Genomic DNA, 27,624 nt, shown 5'->3' on the forward strand with positions numbered 1-27,624 from the left:
TCAATTTTTTTTTTCGCAGGGTACCAATTGTTCTGTTTTACACCATAACTCAAACTTTTTGCAACAGTGAACAGTAATGTTAACAGAATATATCCAGTCATGAAATTAATCATAAATTTAACTGTATAACGATGTTTCAAGTAAAAACATTGTTAAATGTTTAATTATTTTATTAAAGATTAATAAACGAACATCTGAGTCCATTCATACAACACGCATTTTTGTCACTTAACATAAGAAAATTTATGATGTAACATCAAAATTCACATTTATAATTTACTTTTAAAAGATTTTGACAACAACGACCTTATTAATTGGCAAAATCAAAGTACGGTATATTAAATAGCAACGTGAAAATAATAAAAATTATTTAGAAATATAATTTTTAGATTTGCTTTAGGTGTTAAAATCTATCATCACAGCTCTGCTTAAAACCATCCTGTCTTAGTATGCAATAATTAGAACGAAAATTTAACAAGCAAAATGCTTCCAACACGCTTTCATGGTAACTTAAGAAAAATTTAATCTATGAAATCCCATGCTGAAAACTCGCAGTAGTTCAAAATTTGGCGGTGTATTACAAAAGAAAATCTGCTTTGTTTTATACAATAGGGACTCCAGTCTGCTGAATTTTAATTTTTAATCCCCCCATAAAAGGATAGGGGTATCTGAAGAGCATTACGTTGCCCAATAGTTCTGTCGCAGGAATATCGATTTTCGAGCAAGAGCTCTCTGATCCGCCGACAGCTCGGGAACATCAAAAATGGCGACTGCGCCCTTAGCTCCACAGTGCTTTCTGCGATTCTGATTACTTCAGGACGCACTATTATCCTCTGAAAGTTTAAGAATTATGGCAGGTAAGTTTATAAATACTATAGTATCTTCCATTTTCTACAAACGATGTTATACTGAATATTGGCATATGAAACGCTTTTAAAATGCTTTCTAATGCTTTAAAATGCTAATCTTTCTCGTCTAAAAAATCTTTCTGACTTTGATAAATATATGACAATTGTACAAGATGTTTTAGAAAATAATGTACATTTTTCTGTATTTAGGTTAGCATTTTTCAGCATAAAAATTAAGCTGGCATTAATTTTTTTTACCTGTCTTAACTGGTAAAATATGTATGTAAACACTGAACGTCTACATTTTTAAATTTTATTTCCATCATTATAAAATCTCTAAATGAAGTTTTATACGCTGACAATGCTTGGCTGAAGAAAGAGCGTCGAATTTATTAATTAGTTGCCTCAAGTGTACATTTATATTCATATAACAAAAAGATATTTTTAAAGATTTCTTGATCTGTCTGTTGTTTTATTTTCATTATGAAGCAAATGAAAATAGAGAAAGTTTTGGCAGATGGCTGACCTGAGTCTTTATTGCCCCGGTTTTCACTTTATCATGTCTTCTCTAAGCTATTTATTACATGAAATAATATATGATGATGACATGAAACAGTGTAACATTACAACAATAATATTACACGAAACAATATAGCATGATAACAATAATAATAATGAGGAGGAGGGTAATACTTCTTCCCATGAAGATCACAATAAAGTAATTTATAAAACATTTTCCTTTCGTAATAAAATTGGAAAATCCATTTTCACGTTAAATTTGTCCGTAATTTTATTTAATATAATAATAATTTTATTTAATAATTTAATAATACTTAGTCACAATATCATTCAATAAAGGAAAATTTATAACTCTGTATCATATTTTAATAGAAAACTATTACATTTTGTTTTCTTCTTACTAGGAAAAGCATGAGAAGGGATCCTTTTATTTCCCTGCTGATAGAGAAACTCAACAACTTGAAAAGGGATCGAGAAGTAAGGGAGAAACTGGCAGATTCTCTCCGAGAATTTAGTGTAAGAATGGCATTGTGTTTATACTTTAATTTAAATTATTCAGGTATTATTTGCGCGCTTGTTACAAGAATGCTTTCTGTTGCTGCTGTAGTTAAATTCCTGGCGAAATTCTTCCATCAAAACTTAAAAAATGATTTTCTATTTAAAAACTAATACTAGGTTAAATTCAAATTTTGTACAACCTGTCTCTATAAAATCTGCTTATTCTCCATATTAAATAATTAAGTAAACCTTTCTTTAATGTACCAGATTCGAATAATACATAGTATTATAAAACTGGCTCGCATTGATGACTAGGAAATAGAAAGTACTGCGAATGAAAGCCTGAACTATGATAAAAAACTTAATATTACATTGGCTAAGGAAGTTTCAGGTACTAGAATTAGAATATTCGAAAATATCTGATAAAGAAATAGCTTTTAAAATATTTTTTGAAAACAGAGTTTCAGAGCCTTTTGCAACAGCCAAAATGTTTCTGAACATAAATTTCATCGCGAAAACAAAATTCAAAGCATGTCCTCTTGTCAGGTATATTTGCTATTTAGTGTTACTCGGACGCTGTTAGTCTTGAAACAGGATTTTGCGTCGTCCATCATAAACGGCAAATCACTTTTCAAATTGTTGCCACCATATATAATCTTCCTGTATTATCTTAATTAAATAATGAAGATTTTGTATGTATGTATGTGCCTGGCATTGTCAAAAAATGATGGTACCTAGAACAACTAAATTTTGAATAACGTTGTCCTTCACCCGAACATACGTGCACCTGGAAGCCCAAATTTTGAATTTCCAATTTTATATTTCATACTTTATAAAAACTGAATGAATTTTTGATTACCAAACTCAATTATCTGAAAGCGAGCAGTGGCAACACTGTACGGAATAAAATATTTTTACTTCCAGCGTGCTAGATTGTTTGGCGGAAATTCTAAAGATATGTTGTTTTAAAATATTTTGCGATTTTGCTGTTGAATTAAAGTTTAGGTCACGTAAGTGCAAAGAACGTGATATCTAGTAAACAAAGATGACACACAAAATTTTAATAATAAAAAGACACAAACTGTTTTGTAAGCTATCGTACTAAGAAAACTGAACATTGACATAATAAACTGAGAAAAGACTGGAAAAAAAAAAAAAAACAGAAGAACGTATGCCAGGTCCAGAAACTGTATCGGGAATTCTAAACATATACTGTTAGGCTGCTTTTAAAACTTTTGTAATTTTGCTGTTGAAGCGTATATGGCGTAAGAGCAAAAACATATGGCTAGTAATAAAGCTAGCTGGAGTGAGGTCAACTGCAGACTGATAGACTACGAGCTCAGCGAGCGAGTAGAAAATCTTAACAAATCCTTGTAGGCGATCGTTAAAATCTGAACTCTTTCAGATTTTTTAGCCCAAAGGGGCTTTGTCCCTGAGGGGCTATTGTTTTCGTTTTGCGATTTTGGGTCGAATCATTCTGAATGTCCGTTTCACTTTTCAAACTGTTGCCACCAAATAATATCGCCCTGTATTATATTTGAAGAAATTAAATAATGAAGAATTTGCATAAATGTACGTATGTTTCTTGCATTGCGATAAAACAACGGTACCTAGAGCCATCAAATTTTGAATTAAGTAATCCTACTGCGAATATGGGCGTCTGTGGGAGCCCAAATTTGAAATTTCAAATTTGTTTTATTATCGATTTCCTATTTTGTAAAATTGTAACGAATTTTTGATTAACAAATTTAAGGATTTCAAAAAGCTTCTGGAGATAGTTTTAAAGGAATTTGTTGCCCGAGTATATTTTAAATTAATTATTTCCAATACATTTAAATCACAGTAATGTAACTATATAGTAATTTGCTTCTAGTCTCTCTTTCCATCATGCGTCACAAATACAAAGGACAGTTCTTTTATGTATTACCAAGTGTTATTCATCATCTCGCACCTGCAAATTCTCTTGGGCCTTATGCCCTCAGATATAAAAGCTGAGATAGAAAGAAAATTTAGACTAATTCATTACAAGGAAAACTTGGAACTAGTTGTTATATGGTACAATACCTTACAGAAAGAAACAGTGCCGCACTTCCACACACACCCTGGTTATCAAGACCTGGTGAAAATGTAGGTGCGGCTTTCGTTATGTACAACAATGGGCACGAAGTTCATTCAGAAATTTACACTTTAAATGATATGGCTTCCGTGTTCCAAGCAGAGATTCTTGCTTAAATAAAAGAACTCATCTGGATAGGTTCCACAACAACTGACAACATTCCTATTCATATTTTTACAGATAACCGCAGTTCCTTAAAAGTTTAAATAGTGATAAAATTACGAAAGGAAACATTCTTAGCCTAAAAGAAATCATAAAAACATTTTTAGATTCCCATTCCCAAGAGCTTAATTAGATTTAAGCTCAGGGAACCGCAGGGAACCAGGGGAATCGCAGGGAACGAAGAGCAGATTCCGAAGCAAAGAAAGCAACACAACAAGATCAGATAGGTGTTGAAGTGCCATTTTCAGAGATTTCGGCCAAACATCAAGTCCTGCAAGAACTCTTAAAACATGGCAGCAAAGATGGGATGAGGACTCTACAGGACGCTCAACTTACGTTTTTTTTCCACAAGTTTCTCTCGCTCGTATACAATCAGATCCCATTTTAAATCAAATCTTGACAAATAATGGTAAATTTCCGCAATATTTAAAGATTGGATATAAATAACACAAGATGTGGCTGGGGGGCAAGTGGAGAGCTTGCAGTAGCTCTCCATTACATCACGTCTTGTCCAATAATAGTAAAAGAAAGAGCATCACTTTTTCCTTCTCTAGGAATACTGACAAAATGTAATTATACTCTTAATACCATGACGTCAATTATGTAACTTATATATGTAAGTGACTCAGACTTTATTCTTTATTGTTAATCTTACAATGTTTATGTCATTCTGATTGTTAGTTTTCTTTCCATTCACGTCAATGTAATATTCACTTCTTTAGTCACTATAGTGTTTACTTATATCTATAACCAATTGTATACCTGTTTATAAGTTTATTTGATTTTTTTATTATTATTTTGTTATTATTATTTATTTGTTATGATTATTACTTACTCTTTTGTTTGTATATCTGTTTATATATTTATTTGAATTTTACTCTGGTTTGATTAATTGTTCATTTATGTAAAGAAAAAACTTTTTTTTTTTTTTTTTTAATTTCCCTAGCATTGTAACCTCACTGACCGTCCCTCACTTCTTATTTTAGCCGTCATGACTTCCCCCCTTTTTGGTTTTAAAGTTTGCAAAGCTTTCTCTTTCCCTTTCGCCGTTTCGCCTTCCCTCTCAGCCCCCTTTCGTCCTCAGGCTTTGCTTCATTTCGTCTGTTCCCCTTCTTTTTTATAGCCATGAAGACTCTGCCCTTCTTAGACCAGTTTTTTTACCTTCTGCTTCTTCCCTTTTTAGTCGAAAGGCAATCCCTCCTATTTTAGCCTTTTGGCTTTTCTTTGACGCTCTTTCGCAGCTGACGTGCTCTGCCTCGTTTTAGCCTATTGGCTTTCGCCCACCTTGGTACTTAGCACCTGTCTCTAAGAGTTTGTTGTTTCCATCTTGCGTAACCTGTACTAATAATCACATTAAATTTGCGTAAGATAGTTTCTAAATCTGAAATTAATTTTTCTTCATGAATATGAGTATCAAATCAGAAAGGAGAAAAAACTTTTAAGTAAAAAATCTAAATGTAAATAATTTAAAGTGAAGTCTTTGGAAAAATATACTTTCCTAAGAGCTCAATATACAGACGAAAATTTGCATGTTATTTCAGTTGGTGCTGTATTTGCATCCAAAACAAAACATTTATAACCAAAATTTGCATCCTAGATGAATTGTTATTTAACGAAACATTTGATTTCCTTCACAAATATTTATTATTTTCAAGTGCAGTTTAGTTTCAATTTTATGAATACTTTATTTTCTTTAAGTAAATATTGAAAGACTGGTAATCAAAACCCGTATTTACCTTACCATGCTAAAACAAATTAAGTCGAATATTGGCTTATTCAAAGATTTTAAAAGTTTGTAAGATTTTCACTAGTGTAATTCTCAGTTACTGTAGAAAGTGAGGAATCTTAAGAACTAGTTACCGAATAATCGCTTAAGTTCGTGTAACAAGAAACAACAAGAAGGAAGGGTAACTAACCCTTTATTATTCCAATAAGATTTAACAAAACTCCGTCTTGGAGTGTACAATAAAAGCCGACACTTGGGCTTGAACTTAAGAGACTAAGAAATAAACTAAAACTAATATTAACTAAAGAAATATAGCCGAAGCTATTAAGATTCTAAACGAGTTGGCCCCTTAACTTTATTTGACTACGAAGCTTATCAAGGGCCTGAGTACGGCAGAGCGTAATAACAGCTTTAAGAGAGAGAGTAGCCAAAAGGCAGACGCGCGCAAATCAGAAACTCTGATTCTCTCTGACTCTGCAAGTAGACTTCGCGGTTTAAATACCGCTCCTCCTCATTAAGTATTCAGAATGATTCCAAAACTACGATCTGGCCGGAAGTAATAAGTTGAAGTTAAGAATTTGACAGGAAAGGAACTTAAAATTTAACTGTTAATAAAATTAACATAATCCTTACAAGTTGCTTTAAATTTTTTAAAGTTGCTTTAAACTGTTACCTCTAGCTTGCTCGGAAGAATTATTACGTTACAAAGTAATTAAATCAAAGATTAAACTCAACCAAAAATTTGTTTGCTACGTCTTGTAGACTACAAATTTAAATGTGATAGTAAAACTTACTGTCTAAAATACTGCAATAAAAATAATTGGAAAAACTCTTTAAACAGATGAAAAGTTCAAGTTCAAGAATTAGACACAGATTCCTCTTCTTCAGAAGCAAAAATAATTTGCTCCTTAAGAAGAGTACCTACGTCTAACCTTCCTCGAAATCGATAGTTATTTAAAAAAGTGTTATTCAAAATTTATGGCAAACTAATCAAGTTTTTTGCCTAATTTAAAATTTAATTCGGTTAATATTTTGAATATTTTTGATTTCAAATAGTATTAGACAATCCGAATTCAAATATTTAACGAGTCAGACAGTTACTTATATTTAATACAATAAATAATTTTAATATTTAATACTTAAATAATTTTGTTTGATAAAAGTAAGAAAAATACCAAAATTACAGTAGTGTGTAATTTTAGTGTAAACTTTTACGAATTTTAAAAAATAACTAACGACAAATAGTGGCAAATTGGTCTCCCTCCCTTCAATTTTTGAGGAAGTTTGAACTCTAGTTTTATAATTCTTTCATGGTAATAATATTCGCCACTGAATATCACGAAATTTAATCAAAACAGAGGGTTTTCTATCATCAAGTTAACTGCATTTGGTTTGGTAGCCAAAAAAAGTGTGCTGTTCTGTTTTTCATCAATTTAATCCTGATCGCTTTAATCCATATCATATCTTTTCCAGTTTTATTATCAGTTTTAACGTCAACGTAATTCCCATTAATTCTGCTCTCAATTTGTTTTTATCTCATTTTATCGTAATTTCTTAATACTGTTAGTATATAAAAAAAAATAATTTCTTTCCTCCATATTCGATTATTCTGCGCAAACAATTTTACTTAGCTCTTCCATTCTTCTTTATCTTCTTTTTAGAAAGGAATTTTGAAAACGTTTCACGATGTTCTTTTTCCTATCTCATCTCTCTTCCGTATTATCTTCAATTATCTTTCTAGTTTCCTCTTAAATTTTTCTTTTATTTTCTCTCAATTCTCGAGTTTAGAGGAAACTACGTTTTACGTTACGTTAAGCTTTATATACTTAAGGGATTATTTTCTTCCTTCCATTAGTAAAATTTCAAATGTGTCAACTCTTAAAGAAACTTTTTTTAACTAGATGCTGGATGGACATCTGTTTTTTTTTTTTTTTTTTTTTTTTTTTTTTATCTTTTGAAAACGCTGTGAACTTATTTAATAAAGAAAAAACTTAAATATTCAATACACATTCCTCATTTACACTTCTTTCTGTGAAAATTACAGCATCATGCGAATAAACTGAAATTTTCATAAAACGCAAATCATTAGAATTTTAGAGTGATAGCGAATGCGTTGGCTATGTAGCTCAATATGAACAGTCGTGTTAGTGGTATGAGTAGAAGACTGTAGCGGAGCATTAAAAACAGTGTTCCATTATCTGCCAGCCATAAAAGTTTAATGAGAAGCCAATATGCTTTTTACAAGTGCTAAATATTAAGCTACGCAGTTTGAACGAGAGGGGGCGAATGATCGGCCTGCGTAAAGGTTTTTCTGTCATAAAAGTGTAGCTAATATAAGGCATAATGCCGGCCAGTTATGCGTGTGGGAAAGCAGTGGGCTCAAGAGCACCGGATATATCGCAAACTTGATATTGGAACACAAAATGCTACGTTAGGACAGGATATCAGATACCTCATACGCGTAACAGTAACGGACCGCGAAACTTAATCTCGACATGTGGCACAGCGGTGGAGCACAGCTATAGGGGTGCCACTTTTAGTTTTAACAGTTCCCCAACGGCTGATGCGCCATGTATTGCCTGTAAGCATTCTTCTGCGCAAAATTATCCTGACCAAAACCATCGACACCTGCACCTACAATGAGCTCATGAACTGGCATGACGAACAAATCTTTTTTCCTGAAGAATCTAGCTTTAACTTGGAGTATAACGATGTCAAGTATGCTTTGACAGTACAGGGATGGATACCACCTGATTAAAGGGAGGGAGGCTTTCCAGAAGGGCTTTCTAAGGGAAATTGGTTCAGCCTGTTCGCCTAGAATCGAACCCAGGTCGGAACTACCAGCGTTCAGGAATTTTACGCTTGGCCGCTTGAAGACCCACCAAATTAGCAGAGCCCTATAAAATTACTTCTGAAATTTAACCACAAAGCGAATTAAAATAATAAGAAAATCTTTATCAAAAACAAGTTAATTTTAATCTCAAACACCATGTTGTGTGTGTTTTCTTGAACTCTGATTTTCAGCTTTATTTTGCGGTAATTAATGTGTGTAAACTATTTATTGTGTATAATTTTATTTGTGCAAGTGCTCTGCTTTATATTTGTGCAATTTGTTTCAAGTTGAAAGAAGTATTGTTAATATTATGGCTCTTGCAAGATTTCGGCATAGTTAAGCCTAGCTTAACGATTTGTTTACTTCTTTGAGTAGTGCTACGAAGTAAAGGAATGCCAGGATGGACGAAGAAGACGATGATGCGTTTTATAGTGCGCTTAAATGTTGCTATGATAAACTTGAAACGGCTATTGAGTCAAAGTGTAATATGAACCAGAATATTCGTGAAGAGGCAAGGCATGCAATGTGTGAGTTAAAGTGTTTGATTACTAAGAATTTTGAACGTATTAAGTCGTTGGGTTACCGTGAAGCTTGTAGGGAAAGTCTTAAAGACATTTTCGTAAAACCAACGTATGCTAGTGCTATGCTGCCATCTCCTGTGGACAATGTGAAACAAAATTCTTTAAGTTGTGGTCTTGTCATTTCTTCGGAAAATCGTTCGTCAGAGGATATTAAAAAGATTCTTAAATTACAAATTATTCCTGTAGAGAAAAAAGTGGGTATTCTCAATCTAAAAAATATTGGAAATGGCAAGGTATTGATAGAATGCCCCTCTGAAAATGATTTAAAAAGGATACAATCTGAAATTCAAGTAAAATCACCGGAATTAACTGCCTTTCCTTCCAGACGAAGGAATCCTGCGATCTTAATAAAAAATGTCCCTAATGAGATAAGGGATGAGGATGTTCTCGATGTTTTAAAAAATCAAAATCCAGATGTTATTGCCTCTGAAAATAAATGGAGTGAATCTCGAATTCGATTTACGTTAAGGAAATTTCAAAATACGAGACATTTAGTTGTTGAGGTGCATCCAGACATGCGTAGAGGTATTTTACAGGAGTGTAGACTAAAAATTTCTTGGAGCATCTGTACTGTGGATGATTTTGTCGTGATTAATCGGTGTTTTAATTGTTTAGGATATAACCACTGTGCTGAACATTGTAAAAACCTACGCGCTTTTTATTTCTGTGCACGTGAACATGAAAGTAAAAATTGCCCACATAAGAATTTGAAGATCTGTATCAATTGCATTCGACGTAATCAAAAAATAAAAGATGCGGAAAAAAAATTAAATGTAAGCCATTTGCCTTTTTCTGAAAGTTGCTCTTGTCATGAATTTATAAGAAGTCAAAATATATCAAGAACGAATTATGGATAATAGTCATAATTCTATTTTAAAATTTGTTCAAATTAATTTACATAGATGTAAGGCTGCTACTCAGCAACTTGTTTTGAATATGGAGGTAAACAATGTTTCTGTTGCTTTTATTCAAGAACCTTACTCTTATCATGGTCTTATGCCTGGCTTTCCGAGTTCCTTTAGGTTATACTATGATTTTTCAGAAGTCATAAAGGCTGCTATTGTTGTTAGAGCCGGATTTCTACCTACGTTTTTGGATTTGAGATTCTTGGATTATAATATGGTCACTCTCGATATTATTTTTAAAGATACAAAATATTTTCTATTTTCATACTACTTTGAGCCCTCCCGATGTATTGAATTTGATTTGCATAAAATAAGTCGGGTCTTCCAGGCTAAGGATCTTGCAAAGCTTATTTGGGTTATGAATTCCAATAGTAAGTCTGAGCTGTGGTTTAGTCCTTACAGTGATGCTCGAGGCAACAAGCTTGGAGATTTTGTCAGCTCCTATAACTTATACGTGATCAATGAGGACTGCGGCCCTACCTTTTGTTCGGAACAGTGATCAAGCTATATAGATGTCACAATTATGGGAGTTGATTTGCTAGCAAATGTTACCCGCTGGTGTCTCTCGGACTGTGAATCATTGTCAGATTATGCAATGATTGAATTCGACTTATCTGTTTCTGATGCTTCTTTAAATGCTGTCAGTAGATTTTTGTTTAATACAGAAAAAGCAAACTGGGTTATTTTGAAAAATATTGTTCACAGTATATTTCTTTGATCATTAATGGTTTGGATTCTTGCTCAAGCACTGACTCACTTAATGTGATTGTAGATTTTATAACTTCAGTTATTTTTCGGGCATGTATTGAATCTATGCCTACTAGAAGGACTGGTAGGCGAAAAGTACCTGGGTGGTCATTGGAAATTTCCATTATGAGAAAGAGAGTCAACGCTGCTAGACGGAGGCTTCAGAGGACTACTAGCAATGATATAAGGGATTTGTATAAGCGGAAATACCTTGATTTAAGGAAAAAATACAATGAAATGCTTATTGAGGCCAAATTAGAGTCTTGGAGGAAGTTTCTTTCCGATATCAATAATGAGAATGTGTGGAAAAAAATTTACACTTACGGTATTAAAGAACATTTTATGAGGAAGATTGAGATCTCGGGTCTTCGGCTTTCAAGCGGTAACTTTACGTCTTCCTTGGAGGAAACTATCGATGCTATTCTTGATAAAGCATTTCCTCCTGATTGTGTGAGGCTTGATAATGACTTTCATACTCAGTGGCGCTCATCTGCTCGCAGTAGTTATGCATCTCAGATTGATCCTCCTTTTTCGCAGGCCGAAGTTGATGATGCAATTCGTAATTTAAGGCTTGGCAAGACTCCTGGCCCGGATTCTATTCCCAATGAAACTCTAAGATACTTTCATCGGCTTTTTCCTGCAGTTTTTCATAGATTATTTAATATATGTTTGAATCTTGGTTCTTTTCCACGAACTTGGAAGAACGCCCTCGTTATTGTGATACCCAAGAAACAAACTTTTACTGTTCCACATGTGAACAATCTTAGGTGTATCTGTCTTCTTTCTTCTTTAGGTAAATGTTTTGAAAAACTAATTACTAACAGAATTACTTGGCATCTACATAAAGAAAATATTCTTAGTGCTGACCAATATGGTTTCATTGTTCAAAAATGTGTTGGGGATGCACTTCTGCAACATTGTACAGAGGGGCAAGATGAGAGGTTTGTACACTATTTTAATTTTTCTTGATATTGAAGGAGCTTTTGATAATGCATGGTGGCCTGCTATTCTTAATTTACTAAAAGAAATGAAAATACCTCATAATGTGTTTAACGTTGTTTCTAATTTGGTGAAAGACAGGACGGTCGAGCTTTTTCTGGGTGGCACCTCAAGTGTTCGTCGACCTCAGAGAGGATGTCCACAAGGCTCTGTTTCCGGTCCCAAGCTTTGGATTATTATTATGAATGATCTCTTACAGAAACTTTCTGATCTTTTCAGTTGTGAAGTCATTGCCTTTGCAGATGATTTGTTGATTTGTATTCAAGAAAAAGAAATGCAAAAAGCTTTTCGTCTCGCCCAAGATGTTTTAGATTTCATTTATCATTGGTCAATAGATTTTAAGTTAAACTTTAACCATGCAATATCCAAGACCATGTTTATTGATAGAAAAAATACTACTTATGAAGGATATCAATTGCTTTTAAATGACAATCCCCTTGAGAGGGCGAATGAAATTAAATATCTAGGTGTTTTGTTGAACAGTAAATTTAACTGGAAAAAGCATATTTCCTACATTTCTAATAAATCTGAGAGACTTCAGCGTGGGCTGAATCGAATTGCATGTAATAGTTTTGGTGTTAAATCGAATGTTAGCGCAATTATTTATAAACAAGGCATTGTACCCTTTATTTCATATGGATGTAGAGCTTGGGGATTGTCTCTAAAAAAGAAAATTAACTCTAAACGCCTGCTTCGAGTTCAAAGACGAATTTTGCTGCCAGTTATAAGCGGTTACCAAACTATTAGTTACAATGCTGTTTTCTCTCTTGCCGGATTTCCACCTACCACATCCTTCTGTAAGACAACCAGTACAGATTCTGGATAGTATGGACACTGATGTAAATTCATTCTCATTTGTGTTGTATACGGATGGTAGTAGGATTGATGATAAAGTTAGTTTTGCTTATGTTATTTTTGAAGATGATATTGAAATTGAGTGTCACCAATTTCGCATTAGAAATGAATGTACTGTATATATTTCTGAGCTTTTGTGTATTAATTTTGCAATCAAGTGGATAATTAGCCAGGATGGACGTGGTTCCAGATACTTAATCTGTACGGATTCACTCTCTTCCCTGGAATCTCTTAAAAATATCTCTTTATGTAATGATATTATTGTTAATATACAGCAGTCTCTCGGAGATCTGGAGAAAAAGGGTACTTCAGTGTTTTTTACATTTGTCCGTGGTCATTCGGGTAATTATGGAAACGAGAGAGCTGATTGGCTTGCTAAGAATGCGACTAAAAATGATATTAATGTTGATGTAAATATTCCAAAATCTTATTTTAAAAAAACATTCAAAGCTAAAATGATTGAGCGGTGGAACTGTGATTATATCTCTTCTGATAAGGGTTACAAAAACATTCTTCCCAACTATTTTTGAAAGACTGAAAAGTAAGGACTTGTTGCTCAATTTTAAAGTTACGCACTTTTTGTCTGGACATGGTAAGTTTAATGTTTATCTTGAACGATTTAAGCTGACATCTTCCAGTTTGTGTAATTGCAGTCTTAGCGTTCAGCAAAGTGTTTTCCACCTGCTTTTTGACTGCCCATTGCTTGATAAAGCAAGGAATCTTTTGAAATGTAGATTAAAATTAGTTGGAATTCATTGGCCGCCAAAATGTTATGATTTTGTATCTTCGACTTCGGCCTACCGAGCTTTCACCGATTTTGTTGACTTTTATTTTAAACATTATTAATGATTTCTTTATACATTTTTATACTTTTGTATTTACTTTTTTTTCTCTTGTGTATGATTTCATTGTATTGTTGAAAACTGATGATATTACTTACAATTTTGCCTTTTTTACTTACGATTTGTAAGTCTCGTGTGATACTTTGTGGTGCACAAGAATTTCTTTTTCTTAAAAAAAAAAAAAAAAAAAAAAAAAAAGCCTCATGTTGATTTTAATGTTAAAAAAATTAATCACATTTGCTTAAAACAATAAATTTTAGCAAAAATAACAATGAATAATTAATTATAGAACCATGCAAGTGCGATAATTTCTATTATATCAATACATAAAATACAACACTGCAGGTATATTTAACCCATACAAACGAGTTTTTTCATACCAAGAGATTTAAAGAATTTTAATTCTTTCCACTACTTTTATTTCTGAAATATGAATACCCCAAATGAATCCATTTCTTCACTTCACTAATTCCTAACTTTAACTATTTTCAAGAGTTTTGGCTACCCATTTTTGTTTTAACTTATGCTTCCAGAAGAAATTTTCTTTCTAAGATAAGTAATTCCATCTAATCCTTTATTTTCCATTTTTCCCGTTAAACATTTTTTGTATCTGCCCATGAACCATACCCTAAAAGAGAAGCAGACAGGATTAAATAAATTTTATTTTGTTCTTTTCCTAATCTTTAACTCTTTTATCGATTCTTATAAAGTATTTAAGAAAAGAATTTTCGTATTAGACCTTTCATAGTTTCGAAAAATATTTATCTTTAAAATTCGTCATTACTTTTAATATTTAAATATTCACCGTGCCGATTATATTACCTCGATGTAAGATTTCACTTCTATTATCAACATTTTCAGCTCCATATAAAATTTATCACACCAATGTATCGACGTCAAAACATATCGCTACAGAAATTCTCTTTTCAATTTTTACAGTTTTAGCAGATTGTAAAAATTTTGCAATAGAAACATTTTTAATGATCTCTAAAATTCAAAGCATTTTTTTTCTTTAAAAAAATGCATTAATGCACAACCTTGTTGGAAAATCGGACATTCTACACAGTTATCTGTTCTACATATGTCGCATGATATACACATGAATAAATTGTAAGAAAGTTTAAAATTTTCATACTGAAAAATTACGAATACCCGAATTAAAGTTCACAGTCCATCTGGAAAATGAAAAATTGTTCTCTTTCTGTTTGCCCGTATCACATATGTAATGCAAGAGTGAGAACATTAATCTTCTTTCACCATATATTACTCCTGCTAAGATTAAACGATTAAAAAATAAAATGTACTTTCATCAAATAAAATTCAAAACACCTAGTGTTTCAATAAAATTACACAGTAAAATAATTATTTTATCAGTCTAGATATTTAACTATTTATAATTCCGTTAAAATGAAATAAATTATTGTCTTTTCCTTTTTGGGGTAGTAGCGAAGAAGCCCTATTTCGCCTAGGTTCACCTCGTAAATAAAGAACAGTAGGTTCATAAAACATATATTTCGATAATTTTGATCAGTGTTCATAAACGACGATCCACGGATCTTATACACGGATCCTCGGGCCGTAATTTAATAATGAGGAATAATCAAATGATTTTTTAAAACTGTGTTTTTATTCATTGATTTAATTACAAAAAACATAATAAATATACAACGCAAGTTATGTAAATATAACATGCAAGTAAACGTAAAAAATATACCATGCAAGTTGACGTGTTAATTATTACGTAACAAATATACCATATAAGTTCACAGTTAGGATTCCAGAAAATTTGCATTATATGAAAGGTTCCATGAACTTTTAGAGAAGTTCTGAGACACATTACGTATTACTTACCATACTAAAAGTTGCGGTTTTTTGCAAGGAGCCACAGCTGGCTCAACCACTTTTTCAAACATGTTCTCAAAAGCTCATATTGTGGTCATTTAAATCAATCACTAAGTGTTTTGTCACAATAAAATTACATTTGCTCTTTACTATTTGTCTCTATACTTGCTCTCTACAATTTAAGGAATGTTGTCATTATGATACACACCAAATCAAGAAGTTTATAAGCCTAATTTTATATATTTCTAAATTCTGCAATTCTTTTGAACAGAAATAATAATTTATTCATAAACCATATGAAAAATAAAACATATATGAATACTTCTGCATTAATACTGAATAACAATATATAAATTTTAAAATGTACTTGACATAACTAAAACATTGAATAATATATTTTGGAGTCAAAAGGAATTCTAATTTTTATTTGGAATTTAGGAATACTCTGCAAAAGTATTAGCTAAAAAAAAGCCATCAAAGGCAAGTTCTAAGACTGGAATTACAACAACAGGAGTTCGAACTGTTCACTGGGGAGACCAGAAGTTTGAAAACAATTGGCGAATTAATCGAAAAATAGCCAGTCAGAAAAAAAATCTTGAAACGAAAAGGTAAGCTGAAATTTCATTTCATAAATCATGTTAAATTTTTTAATAAATCATATTCATTTCTTACGCAGATCCCATCTGTACTTTTTATACCTTGAAACTAATTCTTTGTAGAATTTTTGATAGATGATGAAATGATTCAGATAGTTTTCCAGTGATTCTGAGATCAGGACAAAATTACACAGGAAATTATGGTATAATGTTGGCGATCTACTCTCCAAGGAAAACACTGAAGTCCCTAAAAATTCTTTATCTAGAAAATTGCCATTTCGTGATGATAATAATAATAATAATATTTAAGAAAGCTTACATTTATCTGAACTTCTTTCAAAGAATTCTTCAGACGCTTTCTCAATCTGAAAACTGTTTTACATTATTTTTGATATGCAGTTGAAATTTAACATTCGTTCGGAAAAGGAGAGAGATTATTTGATCTGGTATGGTTTTTACGTATTTTCTAATCACTGAAATTGCTTCAGACAAGTAGCGAATCATTTACTTGATGAAATGTTAATTAATATCTCAAGAAATAACTTCAGTAAAATCTTTTTGATTATATAAACGTTTATTAATTTATATTTTAAATTTTCTGTTTCAAAGCGATCATAATCAGTTTATGAGGTACAAGTCTGTCATACTACTTTATGCATAGAAGAAGGCATTCTTGTATGCACAGCAATACGTCCTTTATTTTCTTGATGACGTGGAAGAGTCCCTCACAAAATGTTTGCAAACTGGGCTAGATTCCTCAACGACACTTAAGATTTCAAAACAAGACTTAATCTCGTTCCTTGACGTCGACATAGTATGGCATCTTGTCTTTAGCCTTTCAAGTGCTGTGTTGATTTTTTCTCTGGCGAACTAATGAACGTCTTTTAAGTGCGTATGCATGTCGTCCAGGTAACTGCTCAAGCGCACATGGCATGTTTAGTAGGTGTCCAAAAAGCAGTCACACGGCAGACGAAAATACAGCCAAAAGTCATTTGCGATGCAGAAAATCCCGAGCTTAAATGAAAACACATAGAATTTTTTATGCAACATTCTGTCAGATAATACCAGCGTTTTAGTAGAGGAATGATTTTTTTTAATTATTATTATTATTATTATTATTATTATTATTATTTTATGCAAGGTTTAAAAAAAATATTTGATACTCACATTATTTATGTAAAACTTATGAAACTAAAAGGAACAAGCCAAATCAACTTCATTTGATACAGGAATCGGAACTGGGATAATGCTGAGTGAAATAATAAGTCGCAATTACAATGCGACCTATTTCCGCTTCCTTAGTCGCACATGTAAGATGAAGTTAAAATTACGCTGATTCCTCTTGTTAATTCTTGATGGCAGGAAGAAGAGACAGGAAGATTTACTTACAACATCTTTTCAATACCTTCTCTCAAGAGGCTCAAATGCAACCGACTTGTCCTCCAGGCCTGTACCAACCACGGGAAATTCCCAGCGTATTGCAGACAATTTCTCAGACGGGCCGTCAACTGTTCGTGTGGTTTTCGCGGGGAAGACACAGACGCACTTCATTACCTGCTCTCCTGCCCTCTGACAGAGCACCTTCGACAGCAGTTCTTTCCTTCCGACTACATCACATATCCTGTGAAAAGACTGTTCACGGATTATTACTGCAACAAGGGCATCTTAGAGATAATGAAGCAAGTGAATGAAAATAATTATATCCAAGAAACTAAAGATTAATCTAGAAAGGCAGCTTAACTGTCAGATTGCTAGCAATGACTAGGATGACTTCCTAGCCCTGTAGTGCCATTAGCTTAGTTTGGCGGAACAGGTTAAGTAAAGTGACTATATATATTACGATACTTCATTATTAAATATTGAATAATTAAAAAACATATCTATGAAATATTTTCCCACTAATCTATCATATTACTTAAAATTTAAGCCACAATAAGATTTTAAAATTGGAATATTAAAGAAAATGTTAAAAAATTGCTTTGAATTCAAGCCGCATCCTAATTTTACGTCCTAAGAATGTAAAACGATGCGCGGCTTAAATTCGAAGTGATAAGTTAACACGAATTTTGTTAACTAACTGTAAGTAAGTATCTTTAATTGGGTATATAAGTCTATTTTAGTATCTTTAAACAATACTAAATAAAAGAACCTTTTAGAATTTTTTTAACCAATACTAAATGTAACTTTTAGTATTTTTAAACGATGCTGAATAAATTATTTTTAAAGAATTAATTTTTTTCCAGCTAAATAATCACAGATCACATTTTTAATTTGTTATATAATCAATAGATACAAAGTACTGGTATATGAAGAACTAAAATAATTACGAGGTCAGAATTTTAATTATCTGACGAATTTATTAAAACTTGCACTAGTCAGTTTCTAATGCCATTTAAAAAAGTAACAAAACAGTCATCTTCTTTATGAACTCAACGCCACAAAAATTTGCTTAAATACGATTCTAAGTTGTATCGACTACTCTGCGGTATTTTTCATTCCGTCTTTTTAACAGATCCCAGAGTCGCTCGATGTTTGTAGTGTGATGGCAGGTTCTCATAACTTTGAAATAATCCACTGCTTTCTATTCTGTAGATAGTAGATCTCAAATTTTAAGCATTTTCTCAAAATTCAAGCGAAAAACAGAGAAGCAGCAGTTAGTAATGTTAATTTCTTTCAGTTTTTTTCAGTTAGTGCTATTCCTTCTTCCTTTTTACGAAAACAAAACTGGCTTATCGAGAATTAATCAAGGTTGCACAAAACCAAAGCGAAGATCTTATGAGTGTGTTGTGTCGTCACGTTTATTTATCATTAGCGTTAAATCGCACTATTTGGCAGCAGTTTTTGTTGAAATGGTCGAATGAAAAACGTATAATTTTTTTTTATTTCACTAGTAGTTTCTTCTTCAAAGAAACACCGTAGATATTCCTCATCATTCATATTGACACTGGAGCGGGGATAGTTGAATTATCCGCATAGGTGGCCTTCTCCAGATTTAGATTGTTCGAATACTCCCTCTGCCTTCAATGATCAACGGTCCGAACCGTTTCCCCTCCACCTAAGCTAGTCTTTCGCGGCTTCTGTACGTCGTGGTTGATAAGTCTCCGGAGAGTCACTGCCTTCTCGGAGGTCCGTTCGAGCATTGCAAGAACTGAAACGGTACTGTCAAGTTCGATTATATACACCGGTGTGCAAAAATTAAGGACGAAGTCGAAAAATTAGCATATCAGCTGAACGAAAAGGCAGAGCGGACAGAAAGACCAATCAGGAGATTAAGTAAGGTGATGTACGATAGCACATGCGCAGATATGCAGGTAGAAGTAATGGGGGAGTGTCTGAGTAGTATAAAGTATGTTGACGATGTAAGATCAGTATTTCTGGCAAAGAGATTGCACGCCGTATAGCAGTTCACACCGAGTTGCTGCCTCAACGAGAAATGGCGAATAATCAATCTGTTAGACGACATCTGGATGCTTTTACCCGAGGTCGAATCATTGGGAAGTTGAAGGAAGGCAGCAGTGTGACAAGTGTGGCTGCAGAGTTCGGAATTGCTCACAGCATTGTTTCACGACTTTGGAGACAATTTCAAACTACAGGAACAGCTATCCGGGGGTTTAGTAGTGGTCGTCCACGAAGAACCACACCCGCAGATGACCGGTATATTGCCTTACAGGCCAGAAGAAACAGGCGGCAGACAGCGGGAGAAATCGCTAGACACACGACACAGGCGACTGGACGACAAATATCGCGTTTTATCGTGGCCAGAAGACTGCACGGTGGTGGTCTGTTTGCACGACGCCCTGTGCGGTGAGTACCTCTAACGCCTGCCCATCGGAGAAGGCGTTCTCTGTGGTGCCGGGAACACCGAAATTGGAGAGACAATGAATGGGGACGAGTACTCTTTACAGATGAGAGCAGATTCAGTCTGAGTAGCGATTCTCATCGCATACTCATCTGGAGAGAGCGGGGAAGCCGCAATCATCCCTCAAACATCATTGAAAGGGACAGGTATGGAGGTGGCGGTGTTCTCGTTTGGGAAGGCATCATGCTTGGTAGTCGTACAAACCTTCACATCTTCGACGCAGGTTCAGTCAACGAGACCCGTTATTGTAACGAGATTCTTCTTCCATATGTGCGTCTTTTTAGAGGCGCTATGGGTCCGCAGTTCCTTTTCATGGACGACAATGCACCATGTCATCGCACAGTAGCTGCCGAACAGCTCTTAGAGAGTGAGGATATTGAACGTATGGATTGGCCGGCACGATCTCCGGATCTCAATCCCATCGAGCATGTATGGGATTTTCTAGGCAGACGCTTGGCAGCTCGTGCCTTACCACCAGTAATGATTCCGGAGCTTCGATTGGCGCTGCAAGACGAATGGGCAGCAATGCCTCAACAACTCATTGACACCCTCATTCTCAGCATGGGCAGACGCTGTGAAACCTGCCTAGCAGTCAGGGGAGATCATATCCCCTATTAAAGACCGGATGTTTCTTGCTGGACACCCATCACAGGGATGTTTCGGCCTTCAGTCGCATTGCGCTCCATGCTACTTTTTCAATAAAGCTTCTTTTTATCCCTCTGATTTCTCTTTTAGTAAGTGTTGCTTACATTACTCATGTCCTTACATATTGGGGATCTTACGGTATTAAATGTGTTGATTTGGAAAGCTTTTGTACAAAGTTATATTGAAAAAACCGTCTCGTCCTTAATTTTTGCACACCAGTGTACACTGGTACCTCGGTATACGTCATTAATTCCGTTCAAGATCCTTGGACATATTCCAAATGAGCTTTTCCAATTAGTAATAAAGAGAAAACGATTAACTGCTTTTTATTAAAGAAAGCCTAATGTTATTATCACAACACTGATTAATACTAAAATTACAAATGCAATGGATGAAATGTGTACTGTATATAAATGCGGCACTGCATATGATACTGCACAATTTTTTTTTCTGCTATCCAGATCAAAAACAATTTTTTTAGCATTCTCTATCATCTACATTCTTTGTTTGGCAATCGATTTCACATTTCGCAAATTTAGCTGATTTAATAGTGTATTCAGTTTTTACAATCGCAGATAAAGTCGTTCTTGCCATACGGTATATAATAGCCAAATCCCGGATACGCATACTGTTGTTTCATGCTTTTCCCAACAATCCCTTTTTCCACCTCCCTTTTACCCCATATCCATTTTCTTCCTTACTTGACTCTTCTCATTAAATTTCTCCAAACTCATTATAAGCGCACAAAAAACCGAGTGAAAATTCAGAGCTCGTGGGTTGTTTACTGAATCGTAGCAACAGGCGTACTGACGCTCATGAGTAGTCGTAGTATGTAAAACAACGTCTCAAAACAGGTAAACAAAAGTAGTGCCCGTAGTCATGGCTTCTTCGAACTGAAATAATATTCCAAACAAATGTCGTATTCCAAACAAAGATTTTCGCTTCCAGACAGTTGTACCAAGTTGGAAGTATTTCAAAACGGACGTATACCAAGTTGGATGCATTCCAAGGTATTGCTGACACCAAGGTACTTTTAAATACCAGTCGGCTGTTTGATACTCCAAATCTTGGTTGGACAGCCTTCAGTCGCCTTGGCGAGGAATCAGTCCTTGAAGAATTTCCAGATTTATTGATAACAATGGGTGGAAGTATGTCCTTTGTGAAGTTTGACCTTTGACTTTCTTAAAAATTACATTTTGTCACAATAGGTTCAATCATGGCGGTAAGGTCAAAGTAATACAAAAACTTTTTTTTTTTAATCAATGCAGGAAGACAACTCAAACTATCGTTCCGAGAAGGCTGATTTTTTCTTATTTACAACGTTATTTTACAATTGTTCCGATATGCGCCGGCAGAATGTTTCATCTCTCTATTCATCTAAAATACTAACTGACGCTCGGAATGATATTTACAGAAAAAGGAAGAAAATGTCAGATGAGCCAAATCAAGGACCCTTTACAAATTTTGGCCGAAATTAAGGATTTTTATGGACTAAAAATAGTTTTCAAAAACCCTAAAGACATTAAGAATCGAACAAACCCTATTAAATACAAAAATTTATGCAGTTGTAAATATATATATAAAAAATAACACTTCGCGATTATCAAAATCACATAGAAATAATCAGCCAAAAATGTATTCCTTTTTTTAAAAAGCCTGAAATTGAAATTTTTATAAAATGACGTAAAGATCATTAACTTATATTGAATTACATATACATTATATATTACATACACATACATATATATATATATATATGCATGTTAAATGCTTGAAGAAATGTATGAATATGATACGAATTAAATAAAAGTTATGCAAATGCTTTTAGACCTCATGCAATACGAAACTCTAATGAAACTCAGAAGGATGATGTGACTATTATTGGTTACTGTTTTGCTGGGAACCCCGTCCCTTACCGGACAAAAGTCAGAGGAAAACACATTACTCTCGCCCATTTCAAGACCTTATTTAACAGAAAAGGAAACTTCAGGTAAGCTTTATTCCACATACCAAATAATGGTTTGTAGAAATATCTTTACCACTTAACTGACTCTGGATAATATTTCATAACTTCAGTATATTTTTGATTTTTCAAAATGCAGACTATACACCACGAAAATGACATCCATCCTAGGTCATGCCATACGGAATTGAACATCATTTCTCCGGAAATCTGTTACATTGGCATACAAGACCTGTTATAAAATACATTTTTTGAATAGCACAGTATTTTTACTATTAAAATCTGTACGCGTCTGTCCGGTGGGTTGTTTGTGGCATTATCTCCTCCGGAACGGCTGGGATATAGTGTACTAGAAAATCTTCTAGTATACTATAGCTATAGCTGGGAGCTGAGTTTCGAGAGAGGTACCCTCCCCTCTACCCGGATTCCAAAAGTTCGTGGGTTCCATTTCGTCAATTCTCATCTTCGTAAGACTACTTAGCCGAGATATTCATTAAAAACTCTGAAAACGCTTATTTTCGCCCTCACTTTTCCGAGTGGTAACAGTCTCGCATGCTGGAAATAAAAATCTGCTACATTTCGAAAAGCGTTGCCACTGCTTGCTTTCAAATTGTACAATTTGTTAATTAAAAGTTTGTAACTTTTCTTTTTATATTACGTCCAAAGGTGTGCTTTTTTAACGTTTTGTGTGTTACCTTTATTAAACATCATATTCTTTCACTTAATCCACACAAAATTCAGTTCAACAGCAGTATCACAAAATATTTAAAAACAGCACATCTTTAAATTTCCGGCAGACAGTCTGTGGGCTGGAGATAAAAATGTTTTTCTCCGTATAGTGTTGCAACTGCTCGCCTTAAAATCGTTGAATTTGTTAATCAAAAATTCGTTAAAGCTTTACAAAATATAACATAGATAATAAAACAAATTCGAAATTAAAAATTCCGACTTCCAGGTGCCCATATTAGGGTGGAGATTACGTCATTCAAAATTTGATGGTTCTAGATACCGTCATTTTTTCACAGTGCTAGAAACATGCATATATGCATGCAGATTCTTCATTATTTAATTTCTTTAAATATAATACAGGGCGATAATATTTGTTGGCAACAAATTAAAAAGTGATACGCCATTTATAGTAAACCGGCACAATATGCCGTTTCGAGACAGCAGCCTTTCTGGGCTAATCATGACGTCATACGTATACGTATTAACCTAAAGTGACAAAAGTTTTTGTTTCTTGGTTTGGCTACAAAAAAATTTCTACGAATTGGTTATTGCTTGGAAAGAGTGAACTGATTTCATTCATGCTGAAATGTTTTTATACATTTTCTTATGTATAAAACACGCGAGGGGGTACTTCATTAATAAACTGCGCATACGGCTAAGTCGCCATCCGCAAAGTTAACTTCTTGTAGAAAAAATGTGCTCATTCAATTTTAAAACATATGTATAATTTAAAAAAATTCTAAATATTTTTCTAATTAGAAGGCCAAAGTGACGCAAATGTTAATTGAAAGGATTTTTATTACAGCTTAATAAGTACATCCTTGATACAATCATTTTTAAGATCATACATCTATAAGTTATACGATCATTTTTAAGATCATACATCTATAAGTTATACGATCATACATTTATTCATTCGTCATTTTTCGATCAATTCTTTTACTTTTCCTCCTTACATATCAGAAAGTCTTTCGCTGCCAATTTATTTGGCAATTTGTAGGATTTCTTTAGCTTCATTTTCAATCACTGTTAATGAATTCACTTGTTCCCATGCGGTTTTAATCATTTATATGCAGGGTTTATTATATGCATTTTATATTTCTATTTATAAAATGCATATAATAAATCCTGCATATATATATGTAAGATAAAAAATATGTAAATCAAAATTATAATTTAAACTAACGGTAACCCTTTAATTCTCTCTCTCTGTTCTAAATATCATAACTTCTCTGGAATGAGTCATTTCTAGATCAATCCATCTTGCACGGACTGTGCAAAACTGATGACATTAACTCTTGGGAACTGAAACTTTCTAAACTAAACCAAAACCTTCCTACTGGCGAGCTTACATATTGGATAAATGCGCCACTTTCAGCTTGAACTTCTGTGCTGCTTGGTCGGGTTTCGTTGTGCTCGCTTCCTATCACAGTATCAAAAATGTAAATGTTCTTGAATAGGCACGACTAGAGTGCCAAGTGAACTGTGGCCACAAATGTCAATTGCACATAAAAATGGTATTAAAACTGCCTCGACTGCCAAGTTTCTTAGATATTACGAACTCAACATATTAGCATACTACGCAATCAGATTTCTTCCTCGATCTATCTTATTATCTAGGTATTGCTTATTAACACTGCTCTGTCTTATTTTCATTACATGTACATAAATTTTATTTATATGCATTTTATATTTCCGGCTTATGTAGAATTGTTTCCTAAAATGCTTTTAGCGTCTTGTGCTTTCCTTCGTCTAGTTCCGCATTTGCAAATGTTTAAGCCTGACATGACAGGCTTTGAATGTTTTATGAGCCTGGGTTAGATTAAGGAAGTAGTTTAGATGAAAGGAATAAAATTTCTACATCTGGAATGCAATATTCTGAGTACGACACTTTGCAGAATATTGCTTATCAATGAAATTCTAGTGGTGGGATAAACTAAATGGAAAAGAATAAAATTACTTGTATGCGCAAAATCATATTCTGCATATCTGTATTCGGCAAAGGTCTACTGTAACTAATTGTTAATATAACTGAATTTATCTGAGTGGTGAAAAAAGTCGTCCCATGGGTACGGCTGATATTGATATTGGTGCTGGTATGTTCTAGTAACTCAGAAAACAATGCAGAATCGAAACAAACAATTATAACTAGAGTTGAGAGGGGGAAATGTTGTAACATAAATTTAACTACTGATGATGTATCCACTATTTCTTATCAAGTCTGTCCACATTTTAGGAAAATATCAATCTTTCTTTTGAAGAATTCTATATGTTTATAGCAAAATATTTAATTATTGCATTTTCAACCTCATGCTTAATGTGTAAGTTTTGCAAACATGAAAATTCTTCAGAGATGTAAATAATAATAATAATAATAATAATAATAATAATTGGAAAGGATACTATCTGGACTGCTAAGCAGATTAATTCCCTTTCATCAAGCTTTTGCTAAGTCATTCTCGCAATGTTTGACTTTTAACTTTACTCTGATAAAGAGGGAATATCAGGTTTGTTGATTAATACAGTAACCTGCTGTTTTAAAGTCTATTCCAAATTATCTAACTGGTAATTTGAAATAGTAGCAACAGATGTCTATATTTATTGCTTAATTATTTTATAACAGCTTAAAATAAATAACATCTTCCATATCCTACCATGTGCATAAGAAAATCTTTAGATGAGATCATGGTTTTTCTGTAAGACTAGGCTTTTCTTTCAGGCTCAATGATACTGTATGAAAAATCTTTTCTTCATCTCCAGTCATATTATGCCTTATAAAATGCTTCTCATTTCTAGTCAAATGTGCAAACTGATACTCATTGCTGAAAGTTTTCAATTGTAAACTTGTTTGGAACTCAAACACCATGAAAAGAAAATTTCCCTATTCATTGCAGAGAATTTATTGGTCACAGTGGCTCGATTTATTTAATTATTGCGAAGCACTCCAGGCTATTTGCCTATTATTTAATTATTGCAAAGCACTCGAGGCTATTTGCCTGAGTGCAGGGATGGTTTCGTGGTGAACTTTCTAAGGAAAACTGGCTCGTATACTTTTTACAAATAAAGAAAACCACAAAAACGCCCTTGCATGAAAACGTTTGCCAGAATTCAAATCCCGGACTAAATGACCAGCATTCAGCAACTTTACTACTCGGCCACTAGGCGTAATGTGCACAGTGAGATCTATCTGGTGAATGTTTTACTGATAATATATGGATCTAATTCTGTCAACATATTCAGCTCATCAATTTCCTCTCTATTTCTAATTTCCTTCAAGAATAGCATCCTCATCAAGACTTTTTAACACCATGCTTAGCATAAACATTCATTAATAGTACATGTGTGTACCGAAAACGTCTTTTGACTAATTGCTGTACCATTTCCATGTAAGCGAAACTCATAGCATGAAAAGATAAATTATGCAGTTTTCCATATGACATTATTTACCCATAAATAAATTTAATGAAACATTATTTCAGTAAAGCTGGGAAAAAAGAAGATATGATATCAAGATTGTAAAGATTTGTAAAATCTTCGATTTCAGAAACATTTCAGCATACTTCTATGCCTTGGAATTTTGGTGAGCCAAAATTCTGCATATTTTCTGATCACCCTGATAATAAGTGAAAACTTGCCAAATACTCATGGAACCGATTCATTCTATCAATGAGAATGGAATCTGTAATTACCTAGTACAATCATTCAACAAGCATATATTTTTGGCTGTAATTGGGCTGAATATTGCAACATCAAATACTTTCTAATGCTTAAAATGTTTCTCAAATGTACTTTTATAATACCAAATAACTGCTTTTCTTTCTTTAGGTATTTTTTTAAAAAATACAGCAATGAATTTGGAACAAAGATAGTTTTTGAAGAAGTGACAGATAATGAAGACATATTGCCACTCTGGGATGGTAAAATATTTGCAATGGTTGAAGAGATCGAAGAATACAAAATATAGGTCTTAGAAATTATAAACATTGTTGTTAAAATTATCATTGTTAAGAATTATGAGCACTGAAACAGCATACATTCAAAAATTTTGTGACTCAATATTCAAGAATAAAAAGTAAATAGCAAATTTAAATAGGTATTATTGACTGAACATTTATTTTTTCTATACTTTTACTGCAACTTCACTCATCCAAATTCTACAGAAAATTTGTTAAAATTAATTTTAAATTAAAAACATGAACATGCATATATAAAATTAACAAACTTTAATATAAAAAGTTCTTTTTAACTTACTAGCTTTATTTATCATGCAAATATTTATATACTTAACACATTTCTGAGCTAAACTGGAAAACTTATGTAAGAAATACATATATATTATGTAAAATTATTTCTAATTAT

The 27,624-nt window shown here is 33.3% G+C and overlaps 1 protein-coding gene across 1 annotated transcript; it reads left to right on the plus strand.

Annotated features, from left to right (window-relative positions):
* The first annotated feature begins 525 nt into the window (after positions 1-525).
* LOC118198945 (axin-1-like) lies at positions 526-27,361 on the plus strand. Its single transcript, XM_035370724.2, has 5 exons — positions 526-857; positions 1,772-1,883; positions 15,912-16,081; positions 22,402-22,563; positions 27,091-27,361. The coding sequence occupies exons 2-5, from the start codon at positions 1,779-1,781 to the stop codon at positions 27,227-27,229; spliced, it is 576 nt and encodes a 191-aa protein (XP_035226615.1). The 5' UTR covers positions 526-857; positions 1,772-1,778; the 3' UTR covers positions 27,230-27,361.
* The last annotated feature ends 263 nt before the right edge of the window (positions 27,362-27,624 follow it).

Source organism: Stegodyphus dumicola, chromosome 4 (genome assembly GCF_044657685.1).
Source record: "Stegodyphus dumicola isolate Sdum_Otavi_A_Nest chromosome 4, ASM4465768v1".
Classification (NCBI taxonomy): domain Eukaryota; kingdom Metazoa; phylum Arthropoda; class Arachnida; order Araneae; family Eresidae; genus Stegodyphus; species Stegodyphus dumicola.

Coding starts and splice junctions, on each gene's coding strand:
- LOC118198945 (XM_035370724.2), top strand. CDS start 1,779: ATGAGAAGGGATCCTTTTATTTCCCTGCTGATAGAGAAACTCAACAAC. Junction 16,082..22,401: donor AAAAATCTTGAAACGAAAAG/GTAAGCTGAAAT, acceptor AAATGCTTTTAG/ACCTCATGCAATACGAAACT. Junction 22,564..27,090: donor AACAGAAAAGGAAACTTCAG/GTAAGCTTTATT, acceptor TTCTTTCTTTAG/GTATTTTTTTAAAAAATACA.